At 52.5% G+C, this 18,524-nt stretch overlaps 1 protein-coding gene and 1 long non-coding RNA gene across 2 annotated transcripts in view; one reads left to right on the forward strand and one right to left on the reverse strand.

Moving 5' to 3' along the window:
- Window positions 1-14,458, forward strand: part of Rapgef2 (Rap guanine nucleotide exchange factor (GEF) 2) — a gene marked incomplete at its 5' end in the record, with an annotated part of 168,074 nt that extends 153,616 nt beyond the window's left edge. The window contains 1 exon segment of the mRNA XM_013522900.1: window positions 13,831-14,458. Within this exon segment, the coding sequence (XP_013378354.1) occupies window positions 13,831-13,913 (83 nt within the window).
- Window positions 14,459-14,547: 89 nt separating this feature from the next.
- On the reverse strand, window positions 14,548-17,592 carry LOC102021233. The gene is made up of 2 exons (XR_001237056.1): window positions 17,230-17,592; window positions 14,548-16,924 (listed from the first exon to the last, which is right to left on the reverse strand). It is a non-coding gene; the product is annotated as an uncharacterized LOC102021233 (long non-coding RNA).
- Window positions 17,593-18,524: the final 932 nt, after the last annotated feature.

Genomic DNA, 18,524 nt, shown 5'->3' on the forward strand with positions numbered 1-18,524 from the left:
GGGCGGAGGCAGGCGGACAGGCTCCCCACGGTGCCCTCCAGGGCTGGTCACCGGGTGTGAAGCGGTCCGAGGCAGTCAGCCGCTCCGAAGGCCCGAGTGCTCTTTCTGCCCAGGAAGCACTTCCCTGAGCCCCCGGCCTCGCGTCCAGGCTGCTGCGCACGTGGCTGTCCGTATCAGACTCCTGCGAGGCGAACTCTGTGTAGTTTCCTAGCTGGTAATTGTGCTTTAGGAGGCGGAGCTCACGTGTGCTCAGACCCGCAGCTGCAGGTGCACACGAGGCCACGTCTTGGAGGCCACGCCGTGAGTCCCAGTGCTCCAGAGCCGTGGCCCTGTGGGCAGTGCTGGTCACACAGAGGCGCCCAGGAGGCCGGGCTGGACAGTCCCGGGCCACGCTGGGGACAGGAAGGACTCCGACAGTGTTGGGCAGTGTCTTGGGAGCCCTCAAATTCAACCTCAAATTTCTATCGGTGGCAGAGGAGAGCGTCCCAAGACCCCGGCAGCGGGGCTGGGAGCTGGAGGCCCCACGTCTGCGGGCGTCGACGGCCCGGCTCCACCCTGTCACCTCTCGCGTGTGTTGACCGCGGTACTGGCGCTGGGGACCCTGGAGCCTCTCTGTGAGAAGCAAAGCGGTGACACCAGACCACGCCACGGGGCCTGTGGCTGCACCTGTGAGGCCTTGGGGTGGAGCAGTAAACTGAGGCACGGCCGGGCTCGGCTCAGCTCAGCAGTGAGCACTCGCTTCACGCGTGCAGGGTCCTGGGTTCAGGCCCCAGCACTGTAGAAAATGAAAACCACAGAGACCTTGGAGGAGCAGCAGGACCGTCAGAGGCCACTCGGTTTTACATCCGGGGGAGGGTAGAACATATGAAGACGGTGCTTCCCAGGCCGAAGCACTCTCCGGAGGGTTCGGGCGCATCCCGCGCCAGCTGTTTTCCATGGGTCGTCGTTTTTCCAGAGGAAGCGTGGAAGCATGGGTATCCAGACGTGAGGAAAGGAAGGAGGGGACTGTTCGTTGTCCGTAATCCCGTTTTCCAATGAGACTGGAATTTGGGAAATATGCGTCTGCCGCGTAAACTTGGCAGCTCCCAAAGCTAAAAACTGTTCTGGCCGGGCATGGTGGCACACCCCTGTAACCCTAGGGTACGGAGGCTGAGGCAGGAGGATCGCCTCTACGCCTCTATTTCAAGGCCAGCCTGGGCTACATAGTGACTTCAAGACCAGGCCAGGGTGGGGGATGAGTGAGGTAGCGTAGAAGAAATAAAGACAGGTAGGAGGGAAACAAGCAAAGTCATCATTTAAGAATTTTATGTTTAGGGGCTGGGGATTTAGCTCAGCGGCACAGCGCCTGCCTGGCAAGTGCAAGGTCGTGAGTTTGGTTCCTGGTACCAGAAACCTCCCTCTACCAAAAAAGAATTTTTTGTTTAACACATTCATGACAGAGCTCTAGATAGTTTAGCTGTCTCGCTGCTGGGAGACTCTGATTTGAATTCCATCGTCTGATGATAAACAGCCAGTCACCTGGGGCTCTGGCCGCCCAAGGGGACAGCCACGGAGGGACCACCGTGGTCCAAGCCCGGTGAACAGGCTAAGGGGACTCAGCCTCGGGGCACGCAGTTACCCAGGTCACCCAAGTGTGCTCTCCCTCGCTGTTCACGCGTCTCTCCTTCTGGCCCCTCATGCCCGAAATCTTGACTGGTGCTTTAAGTCCATAAATTAGCTCAGCTGGAAATCTGATGTTAAGGGAACTGCTGGGGAAAGTTCAAAGATTGTTTTTGGGCAAAACATCTTAGATCACCCATCAAAAAGATTTTTTTTTTTTTTTTTTTTTGGTTTTTCTCCGGTACCGGGAACCAAACTCACGACCTTGCACATGCCAGGCAGGCGCTTTTGCCGCTGAGCTAAATCCCCAGCCCTAAAAAGATATTTTTAACCTCGCCTGGGCTCAATCTACAGAATGGGCCCACCCTGCAAGTGAGCCATCCTTTTTCTGGAAAACCAAGACTAAGATGGAATTTCCTACAGATCCATAATCTTCACATATTTCCACCTCCAAAAATATGTAACTATCCCCAGCTCCAAACTGTAACGTGCCTCCCTCCTGCAGGCCCACCCTCTACTTTCTTTGAGTGTGTACTTTAAATTCTGCCTGATTCAGCCTCTTGATGGGGGACAGATGTGGGGGGCCCATCAGCAGCCCCCGAATGCTCGCCGCGGTCCCTCACACACCTCCCCCGGTCGTTGTCGCGGGGCCTGTGCCGCAAAGTCCCGCCAGAGCCGGCTGCATTAGCTCTGCACCTGGACCTCGAACTGCGAGCTAAACAGACTCTTCTGCCAAAGTACCCAACCTCAAGTGTTTTGTTGAAAGTGAGCTAAAACATGTTCCTTTAACATCTTTTCAGATATTACAGTTTTCATCTAGTTTGGGGGCCTGAATTTCTAGCATTATTTTTGAGGGTTAATAACGATTCTTTCGTGTGGCTCGTTTTTAAAGAAAGGTGCGCTAGCCAGGACAGCTGTGCTAAAGCCATGACTCTGCAGCTCTCCCTTCGGCTGCCACAAAGTGATAAAATTACAGCAGTGAACAGCCCGAAATTTTCATCTCTGCCCCTCTCTAATTTTATGAGAACCTTCTCTTCCCTGTTGCCCCTGTCCTACTCAACTAGGATTCTACTCTCAGCATTTTCTTCTCACTGCAGGGCTTTGTCATGGAAACTGAGCTGGATTAGTTCTAAGAATTTCTAGGCACAGATCCCTGGCCAGAGCTTGCATGCGCAGATCTCCCCGTGTGATTCCCCAAGGGTCGCTGAGCTTGCCAGGGGACCAGCGGTTACCGGGGAGCTCTCCGCTGTGGTTTCGCACACCTGGCCACTCTGTTCTTATAGATTCAAGGACTCTACTGCCACCGCTACCTAATCCCCAGAGCAATATTCTCTTATTTTTTTTTCCTGCATGAACTGTTATTGGTAATTATTATTATAAAATTGTGCATCTACTTAATTTGTTTCTTGGTTAGCTTAAATTTTACATGCATTTTAAAACATAGACAAAGAGGATAATATGTAGTCACCCCGTGGTCCCGCATTTTCAATAACTGTTAACACTTGGCTGATAAGGGAAACAAATCTGAGATGCTCTGAGTTGAATCAAAGATCAGGGGTGGAGGGAAGCAGCGTGCCGTTCGTAGCTTCTAGGGCAAGCACACAGCTGCTCCACACCTGACACTGGCACTGTGACCTGACCCCGGAGCGCTATCAAGGCGCACTGCACTCCGCCTCCAGGCCGGCCATGGAGAAGCTTGCCTGTCCTTGGACATCGTCCTCCAACCCCAAAGTGTTGCCAGCTCTGCACTGTTCAGGCCCCAGAGTGTTAGGGCAAAAGCCGTGAGTTCAGGGGCCCCAGGAGACTGAGGCCAGCCAGGCAGCCCCGAGCGCGCTGTGGTGAGGGGCAGGGAAGGACTTGAATCAGCGTGGTCCCCAGGAGGACGGACCAGGAGGCCCGAGGTGCTGACAGGGACCTCCGGGTTTTATAGCGAGCGGACCGAGCAAGGCTGGAGGCTTACAGAGCTGGCAGGTAGACAATCCTGGCCACGCTGCGGGCTGTAATTTTAGGACTGGTCTGTGAGCGCCGTTCACACTGGAGGGACAACGTGGTTCCCTCGTGAGAGGCGGCCCCTGCTCCGAGGGAGGCAGCCTGCCTTGCCGTCGTGGGGTGATCGCTCTGTTTGGGAGGTGACCTCGTCATGAGGTGGTCTGAGAGCGGGCTGCAGGCTTCGGGTCAGACTGGAGCCCTCCGGGCCTGTTTCCAGAGGCGGGAAGTGGATGTGGGCAAGCCCGCTGCCGTCCTGCAAGTCACTGTAGGTCCTCCTGCCCGGGCTCTGAGGCTGGGAAGGGGCCGCGCTGGCCGCGTAAGGTCAGGGTCGATAGGCCGAGTCTTAGCGGCTGTGAGACCGGCTCCCTGAGTGATCAACTTCCGGACGCAGAGTGGAGGGCGATGTGACCTGGCGTTGGGAGGTGACGAGCAGCTGACACCGAGTGCTCTCAGCCACCCTGGGCGTGCAGGGCCGGCCTCTGGGTCCCTGTCCCCTCCCACGGAAGGCTACTGTGGTTCGGGGTGAGCAGCGTAGCACCCTTTCCCCACAGTTGCACTGTAAAACACTCTGGCTTTTGGGTCTCCTGTGCAGTTTTCCAGCTGCCAGCTGGCCTTGCTTCTGGGGACCGTGGGAACTCACCCCAAGACCAGCCTTGACTTTCAAGCTAGTTTCTAAGGGCGCAGTCAGCCCTCCGCGTCGGGGGTCCCTGGGCCGAAAGCGTTCTGGTTTGCCGCGACCAATCTTACTCCATTGTGGCACCATGTCTTTCTGTCTCCAACCTGGTGGAGTATTTTGAAGAAAATTCAAGACATCATAATGCTTCTATTGCTCAATTATTTTTGAGCATCAAATTTTACATGTTTTATACACAGTTTTTCAAGAAATCTTTTTTTCTTTCAGCTCTCACAACCACTAATTCTGATCAGTAGGTAACTGAAAAGCTTTGTATTGTAGGTAGGTTACTTTTTCCCTGTTGTCTTCATTCATAAATGCATGCAGATCAAAAGTTTGGGCAAACCTGGTCTGAGGCATACACACACACACACACACACACACACACACACACACACATCTCACACCAGGTTGTGAGGGTTCCCAACATCACATGAGTGGGGCTCTGCTTTCTTACAGAGTTGAGTCTTTGGATGGACCACAGGAAAAATTAGGAAGAGGCTTGTTCTTAGACATTTGTGAAAAGACAATAGCCAAACAATAGAACGAATTAAAAAGTCAGCCAACTATGTAGTTATAACCATCAGAAAATCTGAGTTGTTTTAAATCCCTCTGGCCTCTTTTCCGACACAGCCTTCACCCCAAGTGTCTGTTTGGCGCCTCTAGTATCTAGGTTTCCACGCGTGTGGTCTTGGGGTTTCATTTCTGATAGACATCCAGAATCCCGAAAATGGCGCAGGCCAGGACACACCGTTCTGTGTTCTCCTTCAGACCCCGAGATAAACGTCCTACTCCCATTTGCGCAGTCGCCAACTAACTACCAATCCTCTTGAGATAGGACACCTCGCCTGCTCGTATTAACTCCACCTCTAGTCCAGTCTAATAAAAGCCCGTTCCCCAGCTCCCTCCTCCGAGGGTCCTTGCAAGCTCCTGTAACCCTCCCACGCTGGCAATGAAGGCTTGTTTTATCTCCTTCTGTCTCTTGCTCTATCTCGTGCCAAACCTAACATTTGTGGTGCTGTGCCTCGGACACGGTCGGGGCGTGTGGCTCCTCAGGAGTTCGAGCTCCCCTTAGTTTGACCTCCCCCTGCCATCGAGCCGCTTTTCCCACGCCTCTCGCCCCTACATTTGCCACTGCCAGCCCACATCCAACACCAGGCCGCAACGATTCTCGCGGGTGAGCCGCTCCTCGCTCCGGGAGTTCCTGCCCATTCTCTCTGCTGTCGTTCTTGTAAATCATGGGCCCACGCCAGGACCCTCTCCGTCACGTCCTTCGGGATCCCATCTGCGCTCTCGGCGATGGCCGGTGGGGACAGATTTGGGCACTCCTCGCTCTCTCACAGCCTGACGAGGGTAACGGTCCTCCCAGGGGTTGTGAGACCAGGCTTGTAGCCTTCGGTTCACCTTTAATTCAGTCTCAACACGGGCAATACTGCTTCCCAGCCAAAAGACACACGCCATCTGGGTGTCTTCTAACTAACCTACACACCCTCGGTCTCAGACACACAACACACCAAAACGGCTGTGGCCTGGCCTCGGTACAGACTTGGTGATGACAGCCCCTGGCCTGAGGGGGATACTTTCCGTTTCAGTATCCTCCGTGATTCAGACAATTTCTCTACCACAATGGCAAACGGTCAAACAAGCTTTTCTGCCCTCGAGGCGTGCCCCTCCCTCCTTCAGGGGTGTGAGCATCCCGGGTTCTACCGGCTCACTCCCACCTCAAAATCCCTCCCCCGACACTCCTCTCCGTGCCCTGGACAAGGTTCCTTCTGCCCATGCACCTCCTTCCCCCAACCTTATCCTCAAGCCCCTCCTCAGTCTCTCTCCCCAGCTGCCTCCCCTCCCGTCCTCCACCATTTCCCCCTCCTCCCCTCCGTCAGCACAAGCCTAAGCTGACCAGACACCACTTCTTTCTCCCGATCTGATCTCTCTTGCTCTCATTCTCTGGCATGCTCTCTTTCTAGTTCTCTTTTTCTCTTCCCTGTCCCGCTTTCTCTCCGTCTCTCTCTCCCATTCCCTGTCCTGTTCTCCTTCTCTATCTCTTTCTCTAGCCCTTCAGATCTAAAAAGATAAAAAGTACTGTTGGAAAAAAAAGGTCTAAGTACATATGGCAGGGTGTAAATCTTATAGAGACAGATCCCAGGAACACTGCTGTAAAAAAAAAAAAAAAGAAGGTCCAAGTACTAGAGGCAGAGTGGAAGTCTTACAGAGAGAGATCCCTCAAACACTGTTGGGAAAAAAAAGGTCTGAGTAGGTGACAGAGTGTGTGGAAACAACTAAGCTTAAAAACTACATAAAAGAGGGGCTGGAGATTTAGCTCAGCAGCAAAAGCGCCTGCCTGGCAAGCGCAAGGTCATGAGTTCGGTTCCTGGTACCGGAGAAAAACCAAAAAAACAACAAAAAAAAAAACTACATAAAAGAAAGGGACACAAAAGGTGCTGATATTAAGACAAAATAAAGTAATAAAAGTATATTAATTATAGCTAAAAGGGCTTTATTTGTTTTCAAATTCTTCTTATGAGATCTCTACTAATTATAAAGAAATTGTCTTATGTATGTGTTTTTGTTTGTCTGTCTCTCTGTCCAGTCTGTAAGCAGCTGTTTTATTTGAGCTCAGTAAACTTTTCTTAAGCCATTGTCTAAGGATATACGTCCACCAAGGTTCCCAACTGGTCAAAATGATGTCAAAATTGATTTTATACATGTCATACATATTGTTTGTGTATTACGACCTGAGAGTCTCTCATTGTTCAGAATTAACGTGTTGTATCTCAAGGGGATTGGGAGTTGCCCTGTGCACAAAAGGGAGTAAAAAGTTTATCTCGGGCTCTAAAAAAGAACGAAAGAGTGTGTGTCCTGGCCAGCACCATTTCTGGGATTCTGGAGGTCTATCAATCTCTTTCCTAGATGCTGGCAGCAGGTTGCTGATTTCTCTCTTGATCTCTAGAAGCATCCCCTTGCTTGGGCTTCCGGAAACCTCTAACATCACATCCGTTTGTGTGCGCTGCATTATGCTGTGGTAGCCATGGGAACCGGAAACTTCTCCCAGGAGGGAATTAAAGATGCAAAGTTGAGAAGGGAAAACAGGGGCACTTTATTTGTAAGAGAGAAAAGGAGGGGACAGAAAGCCACCCTGTGAGAGAGCAGGGTCTGGTGCCAGAAAACCCCCAGGGCCTCTGTTTTCAGCCCTTTTATCAAGAGGCAGAAAGGCCTGTCACTGCCTGATCTGCTGCCCAGGCCGCAGGTCCAGCTCCTCTGCCTTCCTCTGCTGCAAGTTCCTCAGCGAGCTTTATTTGCTTTTCTGTGTCCTGTCAGGCCCTGTCTCTGAAATGTGAAGGCTGTTTAGGAGGGACCACACATGCAAGGTCGAGTTAGGAATTAAACGGAACCACAGCGAGAGAATAGGAGTATGTATCTAAGTGAGTTTTCTTTATGCAGCTCCCTCACCATTTCTCTCCTTTGTTCTTTCCTGCAGGTGGGGAAGCTCGGCTAACTTTGGCAGGGGCTCCTGGTGGGGCCATGCTCTGTTTACCAGCTCTCAGCTTCTAATTGCTCCTTCCAGCAAAGGTTTAACTCCTTGTGGTCAGGATTTGCCAGAAAGCTTACTGCAGCTCCATCCTACTATTTCCCTGTCTATCTGCCCTTTTCCCCTGCTCTAAGGAGCTCTTTCATAGGTCCACGAAACTCTTGTCTGCAAGCCTTGTGGCCTCTTGTCATTTAAGGGTATAGAAAGAGTCCTTTTGAAATGAACAAGGCTGCTTAGGATCCAGATCTTGTTTACTTCTGCAATCTCTCCTCCCGTTCTCCATGCAGACACCACTTGTGTTTCCTTTGGTGAATGTTCTTAAGTATTTTATATTCCTGAGCTTTTCTTTTGAGATGAGGTCTCATTATTTTGCCTCAAACTGCTGAACTCCAGTGACTCTCCTGCCTCAGTCTTCCAGTAGTGGGGACTATCGGTTTGCTAAGCTTTTATGTGCTATTCTTTTTCTCTCCAAAACCCTCCCTCAGCTTGCCAGTGAACTCCAACTCATTGTTGACTGTTAAGCCTTAGCAAATGTCTGTTCGACTTTGAAACAAACTTGGCTTAGGAAGCAAGAGGAAAGTTAAATATTGCTCTTGGACTTTCAGTGGCCTGCTCACATCTCTTATGTCAGAGGCAGCAGGAAGAGCTCAAGCACATCCGGGTCAGAGTTCACAGCAGAGGATGCCTTCCATTATAAAGACTTTACCTTTTTCTTTTTTTTTAAGCTGTCATGACCATTAATTCTGAATCATAGGCAATTAAAAATCTTTCTATTGGAAGAAAGTTAGTTTTTCTTTCCTGAATTCACTCACACACAAGTGCATCCAGGTGGAAGTTTAGAAGGCTAGGTTTGAAATGGCACCCATGTTTTGTTATGGTAATTTTACATTTTTAAAATACAGAAGTGATTGCATAGTAAAGTCCTGCTTCCTAGTTAAGGGTCATGAGAACACCCATCTGCCTCACAAGAAGGGAATGGGTTTTAAATTCTTAGGGCTACAGCTTGCAGAATGGGGTTAGACAAGCAGTGTACGATCTTCATGTACCCTTGAGCTGGAATGGCAAGCTGCATCTGGGAAGGCTCCAAGAGTTTCAGTTTAAATTCCTAGAGTGACGCTGGTCCCTCTGTCCAGAGTGAAAGGTTATCAGGCGGGCTATGAGCCGGCAGCCTGCCGTGGGAGCCCTAAGAATTTCCAGTATTCCCTGCTGAGGTATGTACCTCACTCCTGTGCTTACACTGATAAACAGAAGTGTAGCCTGTCAGGCAGTAGAACATGTACTGTCCCCTCTGGCTGCTGAGACTGATGATAATATGGTTTGTTACTTTACAGTTGCTTTTTTTCAAGTTGGGAGAACAACTTAGGGGTTTCAGGGAATGCTTGTTATAGTAAATATAATAAATAATTTCAAACTTTAAAAAAATTTATGTTTATGGAGAGCACTGTGATGTTTTGATACATGTATCCATGGAGTGATTAAATCAGGCTAACTAACACACTCATCACCTCACATACTTAATCATTTATGATGGGAAATTTCAAATCCACTCTTAGCAATTTTGAAATACACAATGCATTAATGTTATCAGGCTGGGATCCCAAGCAGGGCCTCATGCGGGTTAGGTAGGTGCCCTACCACTGATTATTAACAATGCTCATCTTTTTTTTTTGGTTTTGAGACAGAGTCTCACTATGCAGATCAGCCTGGCCTTTAGCTCACTTTGTAGCCCAGGCTGGCCTCAAACTTGCAACAATACTCCTGCCTCAGCCTCCTGAGTGCTGGGATTACAGGTGTGTGCCACCATGCCCAGCAACAATGCTTCTTTTGTTAACTTGGTATTGATACAGGTGAAAGAAACTCCCAACTTGAACAATTTGGGACGAGTCTGTGTTCTCTAAAATCAAAGAATGAATTTTAAGAACAGCAGAGGTTAAGAGCAGAATTTATTGAGAGAAAGAAACTTCTGTCCGAGAGGGACAGAGGGGGGCCTCAGTGGGCTGCCAAGGACCCTGTCTTTCCTAGGCACTTTTATAGAGCAAAACCACAAGGTTAGGCGGATCCAAGGTAGCGGGTAAAAATGGGAAATCCCAAGGTGGGCATGAGGTAGGACAAAACCCTGGTCAGCCAATAAGAATGTTCAGGTAAAACTGATTAAACCGGGATCAAATGGGGAAGCGAGTCACGCAGCAAGCGGGCATGAATGCAGAACAGGGGCTTTTCCTGTGGGGGGTTGGGCCAGTGACTCTTCAAGGTGACTGCTGCCTATTTAGCATATCAATCCCTGAGGTCCATCCCTGGGGAGGTGTGTGGGTGCATTTGTTTAGTCTTTTGTCTTGAGGTCTGGCCCGCAGGAAATGCCTCTCCGTTGGCCGGTATCTTGTCTTCCGCACTGGCTGCTTCCAGGGCTTGGCCCTGTCTGATTGCCTATAATGTCTGTATCTGACTCAGCTGCCTATAACAGTATCATTTCAGAATTCTGAAACTTTATTTAAAATTTTACTTTATATTTTCAGGTTATAATCTCTTGAGGGTAGTAATGCATTTCCTTCAAAGACGTTAATGAATCTAATGTGTCAAAACCGGCTTCATCTAGATGAATAATATGCCAGGCTTATCGTCTCTCCTACTGAATAATGTAACCTTGAGAAATTAATTCAATAATTAATTTTTTCAAAATGAAGTGGAAGATAACTTGGATCTTTAAGGTAATTCCATCCCTCAAAATTGAGGATGTTTGAAAATTAGCCTTACTTGAGTGAAAAAAACAAGCGAACTGTTGGAAGAGACCCCTTGTGTTTGTAACTGCTCACTGCAGTTTCATTTTAAAAACGGACCTCCGGGAAGAGGAGTGAGTGTATTTTCCTGATTGCCTTCCCTGGATGCAGCCAAGAGACCTGGAACAAATCCGTGGGGATGTGAAATGCAGAGGAAGGTGCCTGGTCAGCTCCCTGAGTTTTTCCTCCGACTCATTCCAGACTTTAGCAAGACAAGCTGACAACCCAGAACGCAGGCCCAAGCCAGCCCCAAACCAACAAAGGAAACCCCAAGCCCGAGACCCAACAAAACAAAACAAGCCCCAGAGGCTGCCGCCTGGGGAAGGACCGGGAGGTGGCTGCACCGTGGTGCAGGTCCAAGCCTCCTGGGCACCCTCTGTGCGGACAGACCCTGCGCCAGGCCCCTGCCGGGCTGGTTTCAGAGCAGACTGTGGCGTCCGCTTCCTCCGGGCCACCCTTTCCCTGCTCACTGGGGGCCAACGGGAGGAGGGAGTGTGCAGCGCCCACTCTCACTACCTGGGGAGCAGACCCCCGCCGGCCCAGCAGGCACCTCGCCCCGCACTTCCACTCTCCCTGCCAAGACATTCACATGGGGCTCACACCACATAACACTGCAGACCTCCAGTTAATAGGAAGTCGCTCATGCCAGGAACCAGGAGGGGCTCAGGGAAAGAAAACAATGACTAGGTCCAACCCTGACATGACCAAGGCGGCAAAGCCATCTGGTACAGGCCCTAAGGAAACCACCATAAAATGCTTCCACCAGCAGTACAGACAGGCTTGAACTAAATAAAAAGTAGGAGGTATCCGTAAAGAGATTGATGGGTTTCTCACCTCGCTGTAATTCCTGCCGAGTGGCTCTGGCATCCAGCCAATGTGGCGCTGGAGGTCATGTGCTATGGCGCTGAGCCAGTATGGCACCAAGCCAATATGGCACTGGCCACTAAAGGTCATGTGCTAAGCCCCACCCCTCTTCCTCTGAGTCAAATTACGACTTCCTACTTCCCTTTTTGCAACATCCTCTTTCCTTTTCCCATGCTCCTGCCCAATCCTGGTCTGCCATGTCAGGCGGTCCACCTCCTAAACCCCACCCCCAGCCTGAGGCTATTTAACCTTGGACCACAAGACAGGCCCTCAGAAATTCCACATCCCTCTCTTTCTTTTCTGTAGCTTCTCCCACAATAAAGGCATTTTATTCTGCTTTACTTCTCTCTGTGCTGGAAAAACCTATCAGAGATGAAGATACAAAGACACACGGAGCTGGGGGTGCTGGCACATGCCTGTAATCCCAGCACTCAGGAGGCTGAGGCAGGAGGATTGTTGCAAGTTTGAGACCAGCCTGGGCTACAAAGTGAGCTCAAGGACAGCCTGAACTGCATAGCGAGACCCTGTCTCAAAAAAAGACAAAATAAAAACCAAAAAAAGCAAAGACACACATGGAAGATTTAGAGCTGAAAAACACAGCAGCCAAAACCCTCAGTGGGTTGGACTCAACATGGAGAAAATAGAGAAACAGCAAACCTGAAGATAACATGAGGGAAATGCTGGGCGTGGTGGTGCACGCCTGTAATCCCAGCACTTGGAAGGCTGAAGCGGGAGGATCAACATGAGTTCAAGGTCGACAGGGCTACATAGTGAGTTCAAGGCCAGCCTGAAATACATAGCAAGATGCTGTCTCACCCTTATGTTCCCCAAAGAAAAAGAAAAAGAGAAGAGGAAGAAGATGAGAGAAACAATCCTGAACAACAAAGAAAAAAGACTGGAAAAAATTCAGAAAGCCTCTGAGGACCTGTGGGCCATGGGAGAAGAAACAACATTATCATCAGAGCCCTAGGAGAAGAGAAAGAGAAGGCTGAACCGTACTAGGAGAAATCTCAGCTAAAAACTACTGAAGCCCACAGATGCGAGGAGTGGAGATCTGTTAAACAAGACGCAGCCAGAGCCACCTGTCCGGTGGAGGTGGGGACTCCGGGGCGCTTCTGGAACCTGGGTACGGAGCTGAAGGTGGCGGGTGAGAAGAGCAGCTCAGGCTCAGAGGGTCTGGCTCTTTGGCCTCCTGTCTCTGGGCCTCCAATGAGGCCTGCAAGTGAGCAGCGGAGGATGCTGAGAAACGAGACAGGGAAGGACTGGGAGCCCCTTCAAGGTCACACCCAAGGGCAAATTTCCTCCCGCCAGGCTCCACCCGCAAAAGGCTCCAGAGCTTCCCCACAGCCTCAGAGCCAGGACGGAGCCCTTCCACGGGGCCTTGGGGGACACCCCCCCCCTGGGATGAGCCACTGGAGCACGGGCACACGCTGGACCCCTCATTCTATGCTGGCTGGGCTGGGCCAGCCCTCGGATGAAAACCAATGGCTTCAAAATAAAATGTGAGCTGCTCTCCCTGCGGTTCACTAGCGAGAGGACTGGCGTCCACCTAAACATCTTTTTTTTGGTATCAGGAATCGAGCTCAGCACCTTGCGCTTGGCAGGCAGGAGCTTGTGCTACTGAATTATCTCCCCAGCCCACGTAAGCATCTTGTACTAACCACTGTTCACACTTTTTACATCGGAATTTAGAGCGCCGACCCGCTGTGCTGCTCGCTAAGTCTGTGGGAGGTGAGAACTACGGGCCGCAGGCGGGGCAGAACCCTTGGCGCAGAGGAAACGCGAAGTCCAAACGCCGGGCAGAGAGTAAAGCAAGAGAGTAAAGACGCTTCCAAGCACGATTCCAGCGTGAAAGTCCGGAACGCCGCGCCGGAACCGGCAGTGTGCAGCGATAGGTTTACCTGCCGCCTTGGACTGTCCATCATCCGGGAGGCGGCCGGGCCGGCGCGCCCACCGCAGAGCCTCGGACGCTGGGGGACAGCCAGCCCCAAAGCCCGGGACCGTCACAGCTTCCGGCGTGGGAACGGCGGGGCGCCGGTGAACGGTGCGTGCAGAGGGAAATCTGGTCAAACGCGCTGTTCGCACGCAGCCCTTCTGCGCATCGGCCTCTCTGAAGAGCTGCTCTTTCCCTTCCAGGGGACTCTGAGGACTAGGGTTTTACGTTTTTCACTAAAGCCTTTGCGAACCCAGCACTGTGGGTTGCAGCCCACAGGCTTTCTCTGTCATGAAGGTACTAGAAACACTTAGAGGAGGGTACCCCAGCCTTCCAATCCCGCACTGCATTCCGGTTCGGAATGCTGAGTGCAGAACGGTTGTGCCATTGGTTTTCCACGAAATTACTACGACCTTCTTGGTTTCTAGGCAACAAAGAAGCCTTTTGCTTATTTTTGTTTATTTTGCAGTGCTGGGGGCTGGACTCAGAGTTCCCACATGCAAGACAAGTGCTCCGCCACTGACTACATCCCCGCCCCAACATCAAATTTAATGAGCTGAACAAGTAAGTTCTGTGTTAGCGAAGAGTAAATTAGGTTTCCCGGGGTTAACAGGTCTGACCACGAGCTGAGACTCTTGTGATGTGGTTGTGTAATCCTGGCGTATCAGGTTGTTTCAGTAAGAAAATGGTCTTTCTCGGCTCAGCCCCAGGCATGAGAAAAGACCACTTTCCCCGACTCTTGCGGGAGAATCCACACACGAGTGATGAACACTGCGTCCATCACCCACGGGTGGACGGAAAGGGCTAGCTGAAGGAAGCAAGCACAGTCCTGCCTTTGGAGACGAATACACTATTGGATGATCCTTTCAAAGTCTTTACTTGAGTCTGACACTAGTGTAGCAGATGCTAATCTGGCTGTCGTCCACTTCTCCTACTGATTTTACCTTTATTTGGGGGAGACCACGCCCCTCTTACATGGCCTGGGACACGTGCTCTTTCTAGGTTTCCACGAGCACGTAGAGCTCAGACTCCATCAGTCAGAGCACATGTCCTAGGAGTCACAGCCAGTGGGCCAGTGATAGCTCATGACTTCACCTGGGTCGGGGACGGCTGTCCCTGCACTTTTGGGAGAAAGTCCTTGCCCCATCTGCTGGGTTGCCATGTGGGTAGACTAGTGGAGCAGCGCTTCTGGAGTGGTCTTTTTATTGTTGTCTGTTTTGCAAATACTTCAGAGCATTCGCCTTTGCCTGAGAAGAAATGGAGACCAAAGGAGGCGGGTCAAAGGCTGGGACAGAGAAGAATCCCACAGACTGGGCTTGGGTGTGGCTCAGGGTTCCGGGCCTGTGCCTGGCTTGCCTGAGGCCCTGGGTTCCATCCCCAGCATAAATATTAACTCAAAAATTCCTGAAGCTATAACTGAGTATTTGCTTCCCTTTGTGCCTACGCCCTTCCATACCACTGCAGTTTTCAGTTTTGTGAGCCAACACTTTACAAAAAAATGTAAACCCGTTCAAGCTAGGTTACTCTGGCAACCAAGAATCCTGAGGTAAATTTGCTTGCTGGGAACTGAAGCAATTGGCCAGGGCAAGGAAGGAAGTGTGGTGGTCCGAGGCGAGGTGGAGGGGAGTCAGAGGAAGACAGGCTTTCACATTAAAATAGCACAGCCTGCTAGACAGAAAACGCACTTCTGTCAGCTGGCCCGCACTGCCGTGTATAATATAGGAAATTATTTTTGAAAAGTGTAGGCGGTGCCACACTACTTAGAATGAATTCAAGCCCGTAGGTATTAGGCAGGGTTATAGCACCTCGCTCCTGCCCCAAGGGTAGCTACTTCTTAACTCCCAGAGCCCATGGGCATCGCTTTGCGTGGCAGAGGGGCCTTGCAGATGTGACGGAGGATGGACACAGGCTGTACCGTGTTCCTCGTGTGGCCCCTGCCGTGATCACGAGGGCGCTCAGATGAGGGCGGTCCGGAGGCCAAAGGAGGAGGGATGGGAGAACAGGGTTTGCGGGGTGCGGCTCAGCCAAGCCGGGGCAGTCCCTCGAAGCTGGAAGGCTGAGCATATTCTCCTGGGCTGTCCGGAAGAAACAGCCCCGCCGAGGTCAGACCAAGGCCAGATTCTGGACCCTTTACCCAACTGCACTGGACGACGTTTGTGATAAGTCATGAAATCTGTGGTCCCTGGTTACAGCAGCAATAGAAAACTATGACACTTTGCTAGATGAGATGAATCATTCGGGATGGATCACCCAACATTGAAAAATATTTTGCCTCTTGAACTTCTAGAAGTTGTAAGGGAGAAAATGCCTCCAAGTGTGCCCGGGCCTTGTTCCCCGGGATAAAGAAAAGAGGCTTTGTAATTACGGTGAGGACGAGGGTCTCGCGGTGAGGCGGAGTATGCCAGAGGATCCCCAGGTTCGGTTACATCGTGGTGCTCCTCACCGGGACAGCTGCTGACCCGAGACGGCCGTGAGGGGCCCGCGCAGGGAGGCGGCTGACTCCGAGCCGCCATGCAGTGTGGATGGGCGAGAAGTCTCAGTCCCCTCCAGGGACGTGTGTCGGTCAGGGAACTGTTTCCCGTCAGTTGGAACATCTTTTTACAGCCGGTACAAACTTGGGAAAACCAACTGGTGCGCTATGGGGAAAGGTTTCTGTATTTATTTGGCTTCTTGAGCTGTCCCTGGCCTTGGGCAGATAAGTGACTCTGGGGAAAGCAGACCGAAGGACAGGTGGCGACGCCCGCCACCTCTGCCAGGAGCAGCGCTGCCTGTGGCAGTGTTGGGAGAAGTTCCCGGAGGGGCCGGTGGGTGCCTCCAGGCGTGAGTTCTCTGGGGCCCCTCACCAAGCACGCGGGACGCGCGTCCAGCTGCACTCCGGTGGGCGCTGTCCCCGGCCTTGGTTCAGCGCGGCCTTGTTTGAAGTAGTGTGCCCTGAATCTGCGTGGCTGGCAGCATGGAGCGGCATTACGGCGTCTCTTTGGGAGAAAGGCCAGCTTCGGCCAACCCCGAGAGTTCGCCTCAGCACAGATCTCCTGGGCCAGCTTGAGGACCAAGTTCTGTCCTTAAGCTCCACCGCTGTGGGCCACCAGGGCGATACTTACCCGGGAAAGGAGCAGCTGAAGCAAACCAGTGTTGTCCACGGGTGGACGCAGAAGGGAAAGCACACGGTTCTAGGTACTTGGTTTTCTGATGCCACTCAGGGTTTTTCTTTCTGATTTAGACTTTTCAAGGGAAGCCCTGGTGGTGCTCATGCTGCAGATGTAGGGCTGAAGGGAGACCATGGTACCCTGAAAGATAAGCTGGTTTAAAGCCAATGGCTTTGAGGAACTGACCGGGAGTTCCTGCAGCTTGGCTTTCCCCTGGCAGGACAGCGGTGTGCCAGCTTCCCGCGACGGTGACTGTCTCGCCACGTGCCCGTTGCCGGAGCACTATCTCAGCACCACACCCCGAAGGGGGAGAGGTGGCTGGGGGCGCAGTTGCCGGTGGTTCATTCAGTCTGCGCTCCGTCAGGACACTTGGCTGGTGAAAGGGCCAGCGCCCGACAGCTGCTCACGCAGGGCGGCCTGAATGCAGAGAGGAGAGGAGCTGGGGGCCAGAATGCACTTTCCCAGGCTACGACCCGGCCGCCAGGACGCCCAGCCAGTCCCCACCCCACTGTGCGGAGCTCAGCCTCAGACCCAGCCGGCCTGCGAGCCCGGAGGCGTTTTAGATCGAAGCCACACAGCACTGACTAAACGCCTAGAATGACCCAATGAATCAGGGAAAAGGTTTGGCTTGTGGCTGCTCAGCCCAGGTTGCTGTGGGCCTGTGACACTGCCCAGGACGTCACCGTGGGAGCAGGCTCCCCCGTGGCTGGAGAGCTGCTCACCTGGAGGTCGGGAGGCGAAGCGGAGGAAGGGGTGCGCCCTAGTGCCCCCTCCAAGGTCACCCCGACAAGCCGCTTCCTTCCACTTGACCCCGCCTGCTGAAGGTCCCGCTCCTGCCAGCAGCCGTGGGCCTCTAGGGGACATTCAGGATCCAACCTGCAGAGGCAGCTCCCTAAACACCAGCTCACATTTAACTGGGCATGCGGTGCACACTTAGAGTCCCAGCCACTGTGGAAAGCAGGGACAGGAGCGTAGCAAGTTCAAGCTCGGCCTGTACAACCTAGCAACCTAGTGAGATCCCGTCCCAGAACGAAACAAAGGGCCGGGGATGTAGCTTGGTGGAAAGCCCTGGGTTCAGTCCCCAGTAAAACACACACACACACACGCATACACTCAAGTGCACACACACGCACACATGCACACGTGCACACGTGCACACACACGCACAGGCACTCACACACGCGTACCAGGTACTTACCCGGAAGGAGAGACAGTCTTTAAGGCCTTACACGTTTTACCTATGGGGACAGTGCTGTGGTTGCTATGGTTGCTATGGTTGCTATGGTTGCTATGGCTGCTATTCCCACTCCACACACACAGGAGGTGGGGGTGCAGGAGGTCTGCAGAGTTCATGCGTTCAGCTGCGGAGCAAATGAAGAACCAGGGCTGCACAGGCAGCCTGGGCCTGGAGCCCCCCCGCAGAAAGGGAGAGGGAGGAAGGCGCCTCTCCGCAGCTCAAAGCAGAGTGGCGCCTGCAGGCAGAGGGACCTCCTGCTGATCTTGCTGGCCCCTCATGGCGTGCCCTGGGGGCTTGGGTGTGCTGGGGGTGATGAGGGGCCCAGCAGTCCTCCAGGTCCCCACCCTCGGGCTTCCTCTTGGCGAGGCCTCAGGACTCTGCGGGGATGGGGCTGTCTGCTCTGTGGGAGGACGGTTGTTTGCAGCGGAACCTATTTGCGTGGTTTTGGTGTGTCTGTTCCTCCCCCTGAACCCTGCCAAATGCTGTTCTAAAATTAGCCCAACCAGTGAAGCTCCACAGGCTCTTTCCTTCAGATTTAGGTTTCATTTCACAGAAGATCCTGTCGGAGGGGGCAGCCTTCTGGCCGGTGCATGTTCCCGAGGAGGAGTTTCTGCACCCCCGCCCCGCAGGCGCCTGCCCCAGCCCCCTCCGCGGCCTGGGCCCCGCTGCCTCTGGCGCTGGCTGTGCTTTCTTCTTGCTAACAGCTGCTGGCGATGCCCACACTTCCGCTCTGGAGGCCGGGCTGGAGCAGAGGGAGCCTCTCCGCATGGCCCAGCGGGT

This window comes from Chinchilla lanigera, unplaced genomic scaffold (assembly GCF_000276665.1).
Source record: "Chinchilla lanigera isolate Chin_1 unplaced genomic scaffold, ChiLan1.0 scaffold00070, whole genome shotgun sequence".
Taxonomy (NCBI): domain Eukaryota; kingdom Metazoa; phylum Chordata; class Mammalia; order Rodentia; family Chinchillidae; genus Chinchilla; species Chinchilla lanigera.